The sequence below is a fragment of the Stegodyphus dumicola genome, chromosome 4 (genome assembly GCF_044657685.1).
Source record: "Stegodyphus dumicola isolate Sdum_Otavi_A_Nest chromosome 4, ASM4465768v1".
NCBI lineage: Eukaryota > Metazoa > Arthropoda > Arachnida > Araneae > Eresidae > Stegodyphus > Stegodyphus dumicola.
Window position 1 is genome coordinate 139,249,007 of NC_140771.1, and position 14,157 is coordinate 139,263,163.

The following is a 14,157-nucleotide window of genomic DNA, read 5'->3' on the forward strand; positions in this document are numbered from 1 at the left end:
CGTCCCAGAATGTTCTCCATAGGGTTCAGGTCTGGACTCTGGGCAGGCCAGTCTATTCGATCAACTCCATTGGCACCATGCCAAGACTTGGTTAACGTCGAAACATGACAACTGGCATTATCGCCCTGAAAGTAACAGGGGTCCAACCCGTAAAACTGCCACAACGTAGGAAGCGCATTGTCATCCAAAATAGTGCAGTAGGCATCGGAGTTGAGCTTACCATGAATGGAGACCAAGGGTCCCAGCCCATACCAGGAGAAACACCTCCAGACCATAATTCCACCTCCGCCGAACTTGATTGTTGGCACAATGCATTTTGACAGGAGACGTTCTCCAGGTAGACGCCAGACCCAGACCCTGACATCCGAACGGTAAAGGGTGAACCTTGATTCGTCACTCCAAAGAACCCGTTTCCACTGATCTACAGTCCAATTTCGATGTCCTTTGCACCACATTAACCGAGCAGCGCGATTGGACTTTGTGATCAAAGGCTTATGGGCAGCAGCACGACAATGAAAACCAAGCAGATGTGCTTCCTTTCGGATGGTATTCATTGAAGCAATACTCTCGGATGCCTGTTAATACACCTCGCGGATGAGGGCCATCGGTTGGGTGAAGTTCTTTCGAATTTCTCTGGACAGCACTCGTCGGTCTCTATCTAACAGTTTCGTTGGTCTGCCGACTTGGGGCACATTCCGACAATCACCGCTCACCTTCCACTTCTTAATCACATAGGCCACTGTCGATTTTGGGTACTTCAGATGGCTAGATATTCCTTTAAGGATCGGCCACATTTGTGATACCCGATAATTATACCTTTCTCGAAATCAGAGAGCTCCGAACTGCGAGGCATCTTGCATGCGACTAAAGCCGATGCTGTTTCCTACACGATATACACCGGCGTAGTCCGTGACGTACCTTAGGACCGCAGATATCGTCATTTGCATAGGAGTCCAAATACTTATTGGTAGTCAGTGTATGGTACACTTTATCTTTGACTATGCCGCATAAAATAATCGAGCGGCGTAAGGTCTGGAGAGCGCGCAGAAAACTTGATTGGTCCCTTGCGTCTTATCCACTGGCCTGGTACATTTTGATCCAGGTATTCTCGCACATTCCTACGATAGTGCGAAGAGACGCCATTTTGTTGGTAATAAAACATGGCTTTACCGTACTTTACAGAATATCAGGAAAAATGGAATTAGCAAGCATTGTTAGGTACTTCGTTTCAATTACATAACCTTCAAAACGGAAAGGTTCGCCATTGATTACCGTAGGAGACAAATCACACTATACTTTTGCACCAGGTAAATGCACTGCATTTTTAACATAATGTGAGGATTATCTTCAATCCAGTACACATAATTATGCCTATTGACAATCCCTTTAAGTTTAAATTGCGCTTCATCCGACGAAACAATGTTATCCATAAATTCCGTTCACATGTAACCATCTCCTAAACCCATTCATAAAATTGAACTCGAACGCCGTTCAATTTTTTTATGTGGCACAGTAAAAAATGAGGCCTAGTGTCGTAAACCACGTAACCTTGACACACGTTGGGATGAGATTTAAGCGATGTGCACAGAAATCTTATTGAACACTTTGGTGCAAAGTACAGAATTAGTCGTGACTCGTACTCATAAATGTATGGATGGTGAAGATTAGTGTTTGAACATTTACTTTACACACCATTTAGAACATTCAGTATGATCAGAAAGTACACGTATTTTTCAAATTGGAGTGTAACCTTATAAGGTTCCAACCTAGAATATACAGCTACGTGTGCAGAACCTTGAGAACTAGTAAACGAATAATCGCTTTAGTTCAGGCGACACACGTAAACTTTGAAAGGGTTAATTACCCTTTATTGTTCAAGATAAAGTTTTACAGATGGCCTTTTGTCAGGACGTACAGAAAAGCCTCTACTTGGGCTTGAACTCAAGAATACTAAGAAATAAAACTTGACTAAAAAGATATAGTCGAAGCTATCGAAATTCTATAGGAGTTGGCCCCTAAATGTTAACTAAATGGCGAAGCTATCAAGGGCCTGAAATACGTCCGAATGTAGTAATAGCTTAGAGCAGCGGTTCTCAGCCTTTCAACTAATGCGTACCATCTAAACGAAAATTGAAAATCATTAGTACCACCAATATTTTCCAATGATTATTTTCAAATTTCTCAATAGAAATATTTAAAAAAATATATATTTTGCCATTTTCACAGCCTATTGGCTATTTGCATTAAAAATGCATTCATAAAAAATATTAGATTTAAAAATTGGTTACCACTTTAATTATTTTTAAGATTTTAATTTAAGTTATAATACTTTAATTCTAAAATTTACTGCGAAATTCGGGCCTGTTTAAGAGAGATCAATTTCTTTATGTCTGGTCTTATTTCACTTAGCTTTAGCCGTAAATTAAGATCCACTTTTAATTTTGTTCTGTATTTATTTTTTAAATATGACATGAAAGAAAATCCTTGCTTACACAAATAGGTTGTGCAAAAAGGCAATAAAAATTTAATAGCTTTATATGAAATGCCTTTAAATTCTTTTTTTCGATTCAGCCAAAGTTTGCAAGTGTTTTTGAAATCTTCAGTTAGAATTTCATCTGAGGAAATTTCTATCAATTGTTCTTTTTCCTCACGAGAGAAAATTTCAGGTACGTTTGAACAAAATGGATTTCTAATCCAATTTTTCTTTTTGTAATCCTCTGGAAAAAAAGTATTCAAGATTATTTACCAATGAAAATAATGGTTTTTAATGTCAGACGCTAATTCTTCTTTTATTTTCAAATTATTTTCCGTTAGAAAACTTTCTAAATGTGGAGGAAAGCTTAAAATATTATTATCCAATCTTTGATTATTAGCTCGAGTACTTTTCATAATTGCATTTATTTTCTAACGGTAAACAAATTAAAACTTTTTTCGTGTAATCCTAAATTTATCTCATTTAAGTTTCCATAAATATCAGCTAAATATGCTAAGTCTTACCAAGCATAATTCACTAAATAAACAATTTTATGTAAATCATCGCCTGTCAATCATCACTTTTCCACTTAGTCAATCCTAGCCATTTTTCGATTTTTAAAATCTAAGTTTGTTTTATTATTCTTTCACAAATATTTTAATGCACAATATATTACAAGTTCTTCAAAAACAAACGACGATAGTCTCGAATCGCGTAGAAAAGTAAGGCATACAAACCAACAAGAGGTCAAAATACATACTGTTAGAGACAACAAATCGACGGAAAAAATTCTTCTAATTGAAAATAGAGCAATATAAGAGCGAAAATGGCGGCAAAATAAAGTTTAAACATTCTAATAAATCGATTAGTACTTTTCACAGTACTGTGAAAATTTGAAATAATGCTGATTTTTGCTGTTTGACTTCTAAATTAATATTTGTTCGGCGTGTTATTATATCTTAATTAATGGGATACTATTATCTTTTTACAGGAACTTATTTTAATTTCCTATTAAATACAACATCCATTTCTATTACGCCTTTTAAAAACATCCTTTATGAAAATTTTGTTACATCTATGGCTAAAAGTATATTTGTGAAAGTATTTTGCTAAAGTTCTTGAACAAAGCTCAGATCACATAAATTTATGAATGTTAGAGAAAAAAACTTTAACAGAATGTTGGAGTATTTAATTTTTGAATGGAATAGTTAAAAATACTTTGTTCTTTTGCGTACCACCTATTTTTCTCTTGCGTACCACCAATGGTACGCGCACCACCAGTTGAGAACCGCTTGCTTAGAGTGTAGCCAAAAGGCGAACCTGCGCTACTCAGAATCTCTGGCTCTGTCACGAAGTCAGTGAAATTTCCACTTAAGTACTGCTCTTCCTTCATTTGCATTTAACCGCGATTCTAAAAACACACTCTAGCAGGAAATTTGTAAGCTGAAATTAGAAGCGATAGGAAAGTAGACTTAACCAAAATGATAGCTGTTAACAACTTAGAATAAACCTTACAACTTTACCATTCCAAAAAAATTAACCTTGGAAGTTGGAATATAAGTTTTCTATGAGAGTTCAAAGTGTGTATAATTTGATGCACACAGTATAATACAATTTGTATTACGTTAATTAATCATAGTTACTTAAGCAAAACAACAATAATTCTACATAGAACTACTTAATTTAGAATACAGGGTGCATAAATAATATAAATAACAAATATTTCGATTATAAGAACTTAAAAATTAAAGTATGTAATACAACCTATATTAATACACTTAATAATACTTATATAAACAAAACAGCAATAATTCTACAAGGAACTACTTATATCATAATACAATCTCTATGCACAACAAAAATAACAAATATTTCAATTAAAAAAGACCATAAAATTGAAAATTAACAACAGTTCTTTTTATATAAATATGTCTCCAGATTGATTAATCTTACTAATTTATAGTAAGCTATTTCTATAATAATAATAAATTCATTTACATAATAAATGTTTAGCACTTTCATCTCTTGACATTTCCTTTATAATTCGGACCAAACCCAATTTTGTTACTTCATTTTGAAGAAGTTTATTTATGTCTTATGTTAATTCCAATTTTTCTCATGAGCTGGAAGAAATTTAATCTATCTATTCCTTTGACTTTCATATAAAATCCCATGTTCAACATCAGCATTTATATTCACAAACTGGCAACTTATTTTTTAATTTCAAAGCGGTTATAATAAGCAGAAACATGTGTATGTTTTGCAGAAATTTCATTGAAGTAACCATGTCCAGTACATCTCTTTTTATCAACATTTTCGAAAATCGAAAAGTACGTAGAACTTTCTCTTCACATATTCGTAGTTCTTTCCAAATATAACAGTCCTCTGCATATAACAGTCCCTTTAAAACTTTCATAAGGAGCTGATAAATCAAAATCCTCACTATCTGGTTCAATAGCGAGTTTAGCTTGTAAATCAGAAAGCTTATTACCATGAATCACAGTATGTCCACGAATCCAATAAAATTTTGTATTTCATTCAAACGTATTTTCAACAACAAGTTATTTGTATCACTAGCTAAATTAGTATAACTGTTTTCGGACATAACCACTTGCAGGTCATTTTCACTATCCGAGAAAACATTTACTTCTTCAGATGTAGACTTAGAAGCCAGTCATTCCAAAGTTTTCTTTGTAGCTAAAACCTCAGCTTGGAATGCTAACGCATTATTAGTAATACATTGGAGCTTTTATTAGTAATACTAACGCATTATTAGTAATACATTTCAGCTTGGAATGCTAACGCATTATAGTAAGTCTGTATCGATGGATTACACTTGTTTGATCTCCAGAAAATTCTAAAAAGGCTCATCCTTTAAAAGAAGAATTTATACATAATTGCCATTCACTTGTATTTCAAGGTCATCTACTAAACCATTACAATTTCTTAAATCAAATAATAACTTTTCCTTTTGTCCCACCAAAGGTTTGTAAGTTAGTTCACAACCACTAAATACAAATTAGAGCAGCTTTAGAAATTGTCCTAAAACATCTTCATTAAAACATCTTGTTATTCCCAAGCGGCCCATTCTCTGAATTTGAACCATTATCCTTACATTATTTTTATACTGTGCAGCACATGTGTAAAGAAGTTTGCTCTTTTATAATATATTCTTCCCTTTTAGTGTGTATGTTATCTATTCTTTTGGCATCTTTTACCAAATCTTCAATTTCTATCAAATATGTATCATTTGACCTATTCCATATATATCCCAATACTTTAGTTTAAATCGAATCTTGTGAAAAGTCTTCTTCATTCCATACCTTTTAAATTCGTTTCATTTGTTTTCCACTTCCGCGTGTTAAATCCACCTTCTTTCAGTATGCGTTTAATATGTTCCGATTCATCGAATGCTTCTGATTCTTCATCTGCTCTAGCGATTAAGTCGTCAACATACATATTTTCAGTTAGCATGGAAAATACGTTCGGATACTGCGACCTGTATTTGTCAGCGTGTACATTAAGAGTTGCTCTGAGAAGAAACGGACTAGATGTTGCTCCAAAAATTTCCCTTATCATACGAAGAGCCTTTGTTTTGGTTCCATTTAATTCACCATCGTTCCATAGAAACTTGACTGCGTTTCTGTCTTCATCAGCAAGAGAAATCTGCAAAAATGCTTGTTCGATGTCAGCTGTAAACGCAATTCCATTTTGACGGAACTTAAGGAGCAATTCCAGGATGTCTGGACACATCTTCGTATCTGAATGTAAACAGTCATTTAATGACAAACGATTCTCCGCATCTGACGAAGCGTCAAAAACCACACGGAGTTTTGCACTTTCCTTCTTTTCTCTTACAAAGGCTTGATGTGGCATAAAATACGTTTTTGGTCCGATTCCAATGTTAGTCCCTTCGGCGATTCCTTCTTTTAAGTACTTAATTACTTCGCGATATCTGTAATAGAACTGTTGATTATTCTGAAATCTACGACTTAAACTCTTAAATCTAATTTTAGCAATGATTCCAGGGAAGGCGAACAATATAACGATTGTTTTCAAATTTCACAGATCTTTTGAAATTATCGAAAACTAAATTATCTTCTAATTCGAGTTCCTTATCTGAATCATAATTTATCCTCATAGAATCGAGCTCCCAGCAAACTAGACAGTGATTCGTTCTGTGTATCTTTATTATTATGAACCACAACCTTCATCGTATTCACATTAGTTGGTGAAATTCCGTAGCCCTTTCTGTTCCCCTAATGGTCCAACCCAATTTTGTTTCAACCGCTACTAAGGAATTGGACAGTCTGTGAACCTTACCCGTAACTATTTTCCAATAAAAATCCGCTCCTATCAGTAAAGAAATTTTTGGCGGTTTATTCCCTTGTCCCCATTCATCGGAAAGTTGTATGCCCTGTTTTTTAATAAGATTAACTATTTCATTTCTAGGGGAATGAATATGTGATCCATTAATGACAGGAATAATTAAAGCTTCTCTTTTGATTTCATATCGATACTTCGAATTACGCAAAATGAGCCTGTTTTTTTTTTTTTTTTTAACATTCTGCGCTTCAGAAGTCGTGCAACCGAAAGAGAATATTTTTATTTTTTCTTCTCCAATAACCGGATATTTTAATTTCTTACAGATGTCCTCCCTAATATATATTCGCTGCGATCCTAAATCAAACAACAAGCGAACACTTTGCTGGCGCCAATTGCCTGTGTTTACAATTTCAGCCCGTACTGTCAGAAGAAATGAGTTATTTACTGTTTCGCAATCGGAAACAGAGGAGACTACTGCCCTTTGGACGGGCCTCTTTTCTGATGCGTTCTTTCGTCAGAATGTATGAATGTATGATTTCGTCGATCGCAAATACCACAAGTTAGTTTCGATTTGCAGTTCCTGGCTAAATGAAAGCTTTTGAGACGCATGAAACCGATTCCCCTTCGCTTTAACGTTTCCTTTTTTTCTGGCACAGTCTTTTGACATGATTCTGACGTATGATTTTCAGAACAGAATAAACAACTACTATTAGACAGTGATGTCTTTAACGCGGCCGCTGAAGGAATGTCTCGAAAACGTTCTCGAAACTGCCGCTTATTTTCAAAATGGGATTTCCTTTCAGTGACTTCAGAATCTGTTGGCTTAACTAAAAATCCTGTACGTTCTCGACTTTCTATTTCTTTTCTTAAAAAATTTAGCAAATTTGTGATTTTTGTCTGGTTTTCATCTTCATATTTCCTATTAAATTCTAGTGCTAAATCATTCGGAATCACCTTTATTAATATCGGATACAATAAGGTACTGTACGAATCCGGTAAATTATTACACGATTCTAATCCTCTAATTTTTACTTCACAACGATCATATAATTTTCGAAGTCCTGTCACATCGCAAGACCTTTTAACCGGAGTCAAGAGTTAATAAATTGTTGACGTGAGTATCTATTATTAGTTCTTTGCGTCCGAAGCGATCTTTTAATATTTTCACAGCCTTCTAGTAATTCTCCGCTGTTAATGTCAACCCTTGTATTGCAGTTTCTGCATCGGAAGTAAGAATTGACTTTAAATAGTTAAATTTATCTACTGCATGTAGACTTTCGTTTTCGTGTACAGCTGTCTCAAATCGTGCCCAAAACCCGGGCCAACTGCACACATCCTTTCCCGAAAACGTTTCCAGTGGGAGTTTAATTTTGTTTTGCGATTCAGTGATAGTTCCACATGAAGTAGAATTAGCGCTATGTTGATTAGTGTGTAAATATCTTTTCGCGCGTAATTTCCAAACAATAATTTTACTTTTATACTCTTCTCTAGACATTATTTCATCTTCTAAATTTGTTACATCAATTAAAGTTTCAATACCATTATCCGCTAAGATTAGTTCTTCTTCTTTAATTAACTGAGCAACCGTTTCTTCAATTACATTTTTATCCCCCTCATTAGCAATTTCTGTTTCTATCTTATTTATCAGTCTCGTAACTACTGCTCTTATAGCAGATCGTTTCTTTTTTAATTTTTCTAAATCCATGTTTTTGCTTAAAGCAAAATCTATTAAAATTTCAGTTCAAATTCTACCTAGTGGCCCCACATTGGGCGCCACAATATTGTTATTTATTTTCCTTATCGTTATCGTTACTTCTAACTAATTAATCAAGGTAAAACGAAACTGCTTACCTTGTCCCAATGGGTTCTGCCAGGGCCACTGGTTGAATTCTCGTCTGTGCATCTCTATCTGCAAAATCTTGAAGGGAATAATCCATAAATGATAAATACTTTCTTTACACAAACATATTTAATGAAGACGCAACGGGTTACAGAATATTTACATAACGAAAAGTGTTTATATCTGGCACGACGCAGCGTGCGACTTCTCCGTTCCGAGTTCTCGTGCAATCTCTAAGCGAGAGTTCATACTTCGAGATGACGTCACTCAGCCATCGGATCTCAGCAAGAGTTGAGTTGCAACAATGTTCCATAAGATCGGCTTTGAACTGTAAACCTTGAGGGTAACCCTTACGATATGATTTTGAATGTAAGAATTATTTGACGTGTTTTAAGAAAACTGTTTATAAACAAAAACTATTTCTTTGACACTTAAGTTCATGTAGGGCAATAGGCTAACATACACTGCTCAAAGCACTTTCGAAATCAAGTAAATCATAGCAGTCTACTTTGTTTTCTTATATTTATTAATAAGTCATCTAACTTCCTAGTTATGCTTAGCCCCCCATTGAAACATATTGTTTTGCATTGCGTATTTAGAAAAAAAGAAGTACAAACTATTTTTTCATCATTTTATCTGTAACTTTGCCCTAACTGGACAGAAGCCAAATAAAACGTAGTAATACTGGATGTTGCTTGTTCTCTTCGTTCTTTATTCAGAGTCAATTCTTTTTGCACAAACTCATCCATTTCTTCGCTACATCGGCGGAGCACCTCGCCAGAATTGATTTTACATTTAACGCCTTAGAGCAGCGGTTTTCAACCTTTTGACTAACGCGTACCATCTAAACAAAAATTGTAAACCTTTAGTACCACCACTACAATATACTACTACCACCACCACTCTTGAACAAAGCTCAGATCGCATAAATATACGAGTATTAGAGAAATAACGCAATCAGGATGTGGAGTTTTAATTTTTGAATTTAATAGTTAAAAATACTTTGCTTCTTTGCGTACCATCTATTTTTCTCTTGCGTACCAACAGTAATACGCAAGGTTACCACAGGTTGAGAACCCCTGTCTTAGACCGTAATTCCAAATTCTGGGTTAACCTTCCAGCACGCGCGTATGTGCGAAATTTACGACAAATTCAGTTTTTAATGCACATTTTTCGCATATCGAAGCTGAGCCGTCTGAATGTCATTTCTATTCCTCCTTTCTACCCTTCCCCACATCGTAGAATATGCCAATAGGAAGTTATTTGACTTTTTTCTTTTTAACTTGGCTTTTGTGCTACGTGGCAGCTTTTAGGTAAATGTTACGACACGCGCGTGGTCGTGTTCTAAAATTCGGAAAACATTTTTGCTCAAATATTTTGTAATTTTGTGTTATTAATTGAAGTGTATTGTTTTAATTGGATACATTTGCCTCTGTAAATTTTATATCAGTTTTCATGGAGGAAAAAAAAAAAAAATGTGCAACCAGCTGATTTTGCTCGGATTCTTCAAGAATTATCTTATGAAGAAAAGGAAGACAAGGAAACCTTTGGATGGGAGAAAAATAGCGATTTTCTTTTCTTATTTTTCTTTTATTTCTATTTTTTAGAAATTAAGAAAAACATTAATGTTAGTTAAAATTGTGTTTTTGTAATCAGTAAAAAGTACATTTCCTTGCAGAAGTAAGCAAAGCTAAACTTACTTTTTTTTTCCTGCCAAAGTGTTTTCCTTTTTTATTCTCTATACTTGTCTTTGATGAATATTAAAATTAGCTTCGATTTTAAAATATAATTATTAAATAATAAATATAAAATTTTCTATAATAAAATACATCATTGCATTTCCATCTCACTAACATAAGAACTTAAAAACAATTTACTTATATTTGAATGTGATATCATTTGTATTTTGCAATAATAAGCTTAATATTTTTTTCTTAATAAATTTATTATGAATATTTACTCATTTCTGTCGTTTTTCGTTTCAAAACGGTAAAATAACGGATGTCGTAAAAAATACGAAGCGCGCGTGCTGGAAGGTTAAAGCATATTTATTCTTTATAACCATAGAACCACCATGGTCTACGTAAATTGCATCGGCGTGATATAAGCTGACTGTTCTGATCTTCAGTAGCTATTCATTGTTGATGAATTTTTCCATGTTAATTGTGAAAATAATTTCAAACAGGTAAACACGAAACCAGTTTTACACAAGTTTCATTATTTAAAGGTTTTATTATGAATATTATTAAATGAGGAAAACAATTTTACGTTTTTAAATTTGCTGCGCAAAGTTGAACTTAAATTATCAGGATTAAACAAAGTAGTTAGATATGTTTTTGCTCAAAATATTTTATTTTTTTCCGCAGCTATGCTGGATCGTGGAACCTACGGGCTGGATTAAGAAGAGAGAAAATTACTCAATATTCTTATTTCCCCCATCTAATAAGTAAGTATTTAAAAACCCTTTTCCCTTTAATCTAGAATGTACAGCCTACAATTCTTTAAAAGAGTCAAATTTCATTCTTACTATTCCGGCCAGCTTCGCTTCTCTAAATTTTCATGTTACATATACATAAAAATACAAAAATTTCACATATAATTGCACTTAAGTCATCTATCTGTGTACAAAATTCGAAACAATATATTTACAGGGATGTGCTCAGTGCTGGAAGGAAATTTGTTTTCTATATTTCGGGTGGAACAGCCTGTCGTATAAAACTGAATGCAATTACTCATCCTATGTTGTTAATCATCCTATGTTGCTCTTGACATATGAGGAGATGTAGAATGCTTAATTTTCTGTTAAAATGATGGCGGCACATCGTACAGTTGTGTTTCATATATTTCACTTCTCTTATGATACTTACAAGTGATATTAAAATCTTATACAGCCTATCTGAATACAGAAATTAAGATCTTTACCATTTTCAAGTTTTTCCGCAACATAACCAAATTATTTTATGTTTAGTATAGCATATTATAGTGAAAGTGCAACGGATACAATATGTCATAACTCTTATTTTTATTTTCTAGAATAGAGCACTTAATTTTTTTCCACGTAATAACCTCACTACTAAACAGTAGAATAAACTTAATACCTTAAATTTTGAAAACTCTAACTTCGCCGTGAAGTAACGCCAGGTAAAATTCGGTTATAGAATTTCAGAGCTTCGTTGCCTCCCCTTCCCTTATTTTTTTTAACTTCGGAATAAAACCTTAGTTCTGATTTGATCAAAACCTGTAGAATAACTTGTCTATTATCGTCGGCACTGAAAATGCATTTGTGCTTATGTGCACAATATTCAGACATCTCATAATCTAAGCAATGTAGTGCATTCAAATATATATGTGTATTTATTATGCTGGAATATGTAAATACTATCTGTCTTAGTATCCATATTTTTGGTAAGATATCTTAAACTGCCTGAATATGTTGCATACATACAGAAAAGCTTGTAAAAAAGCTATGCTTTCTTTTTGCTCACTTATAGAACGTAGGGGGGAACTATTAATGTTAATGGTTTATCGTCATGCCATTAGAAAGCTGAGATCGAAATGGCCTTGAAAGATATGAAGAAAATGGAGACTTGTTAAACATTACTTCTACCGGTAATCCAAAAACGCTTAGCAGATGTAGTAATAAAGGTATCCATTCCTTACTTTAACTAAGTTTCAAATCTTAAGTCATAAACTTTTACTGAAGTAAATATTGATATTTTTATCGAACGATTGAAATAAATATTCATTTATAGCAGATAATATTATTTACAATTGTTTTGATCTCCGGAAAATGCTTGAAAATAGTTCGTGGGTTACACGTTATACTTGTGTTCATTAACTATTTCTCTTCAGTCTGATCTTGAATTCTTCTTCCACCACACAACATAAAGTTCCTTTAAGTAAAAAATGCTAAATGTTTTGAAATTCGATGTTATTGTTTTTGAAGTTGGACTTGTATTAATCGTTATAGCTTGATTTAGATATTTTGAAATTCAGCGGAATCATTAAATGATAGGAGATTAAATTCTGACATATATATTAAATACTGGAAATTAAGATTGACATAAATTAAATTTGTCATAAAACTCAAATTATGATGTTATGCTTTAAAATTTGTTTTAAATTAAAATTTGGAAAGATTAAAATTTAAATTATAATATATTAAAATTTAAATTAACAATGCTTTAGTTCAAAATGTATGTTAAAAGTCATTTTTAGCATAGTCTGTTAGCAATATAAAATAAAATTTTCACGGAGTAGAATATAACAGAATGTGGTAGTAAAATGCTCACAACTATTTTAACAAAATGATTATGACATCAGAATAAGATTCTAATGGACAGTGTTCAGACTGTTGTTCGTTGGCTTACGACGGGGAAACTTGAATGGCCAAAACTGTAGAATGGCTATATCTCAAACGACGTGTATAGATTGCGGAGATAATTCCGAAGGTTTAACAGATGCCTGTGATCACTGGTCTCAATGCAAGTACTAAATGGATGGCTGTAATTATTCAATGTAATATAAGCACGGTAGAATATTGAAATCTTATTGTCTGGAACTACAGTAAGCAGAACCAACTGTCGGTAAAACATGTGGCATTTGTGCAAAGTAGCTAATCTGAAAGAAAGTAGAATTGACCTTGACTGTGCTATTATTGCATAGTTAATTAGAAAGAAGGCGGCAAAATATGCTTTTGCATAGCATGGCAAAACTCTTAAGGCCAGTCTTAGCTGTAAGCCCTAATAACAACTGCATTGCACTTATTGTTGTTCCACAGGACAGTGCTCAAAACGTTTTCTTAATAGCAGTTATACAGTTCATTCTATTACAGCATATATGGAAATAAAAGACTAATTATTGACTCATGAGTATATGACTAAAAGTTCAGAAGACAGTAATTATTATTCTGTTAGTAGATGAATCATGCAATGCTGGGCAAAATCAATCTTGACGTATCTACGCAGGACGATAAACTGGCATACTTTGCCAGTAACTATGAATAAAACTATGAATACTTAATTTCTTTATTCTTATAGGTAAATGTAACGACTATCGTTAAGAAATGTCTGTTTCTGTGAGTAATTTCTCCCAAAACTGAAAATAAAGAGGAAGTTTACTTCCCATTCATATTTTTCCTATTTTCTTCCATAGGTTTCGTCAGATATGTAATACATTCGCCTCCAAGAAAGGTTTCGATTATGGAGTTCTATTTTTCATATCCTTAAATTGCATCACTCTCGCTATGGAGAGACCAACGATACCACCAGGCAGTTTGGAAAGAAATATCTTAACAGCAGCAAATTACATGTTCACTGTCGTCTTTGCCATTGAGATGTTTATTAAGGTACTGTAAATATTACATTATATGTTCTTTCTAATGCTATACTATTTTCAAATCACATAGTTTCATAATTATATCTCGAATCAGCAATATAATTGGATTTCATTAGATTAATTTTATAAGCCGCACTTGTACACAGGCATTAGTTCTCTCCTGAGAACGACTGTAGTCTAT

General features: G+C 33.5%; 1 protein-coding gene across 3 annotated transcripts in view; it reads left to right on the forward strand.

Moving 5' to 3' along the window:
* Positions 1 to 14,157, forward strand: part of LOC118190875 (voltage-dependent T-type calcium channel subunit alpha-1H-like) — a 401,335-nt gene that overhangs the window by 281,774 nt on the left and 105,404 nt on the right. For all 3 annotated transcript variants that reach the window (XM_085815548.1, XM_085815546.1, XM_085815545.1), the window contains exons 19-20: positions 11,006 to 11,085; positions 13,794 to 13,986. In XM_085815548.1, coding sequence (XP_085671674.1) covers positions 11,006 to 11,085; positions 13,794 to 13,986 — 273 coding nt within the window. The remainder of the gene's footprint in view (positions 1 to 11,005; positions 11,086 to 13,793; positions 13,987 to 14,157) is intronic.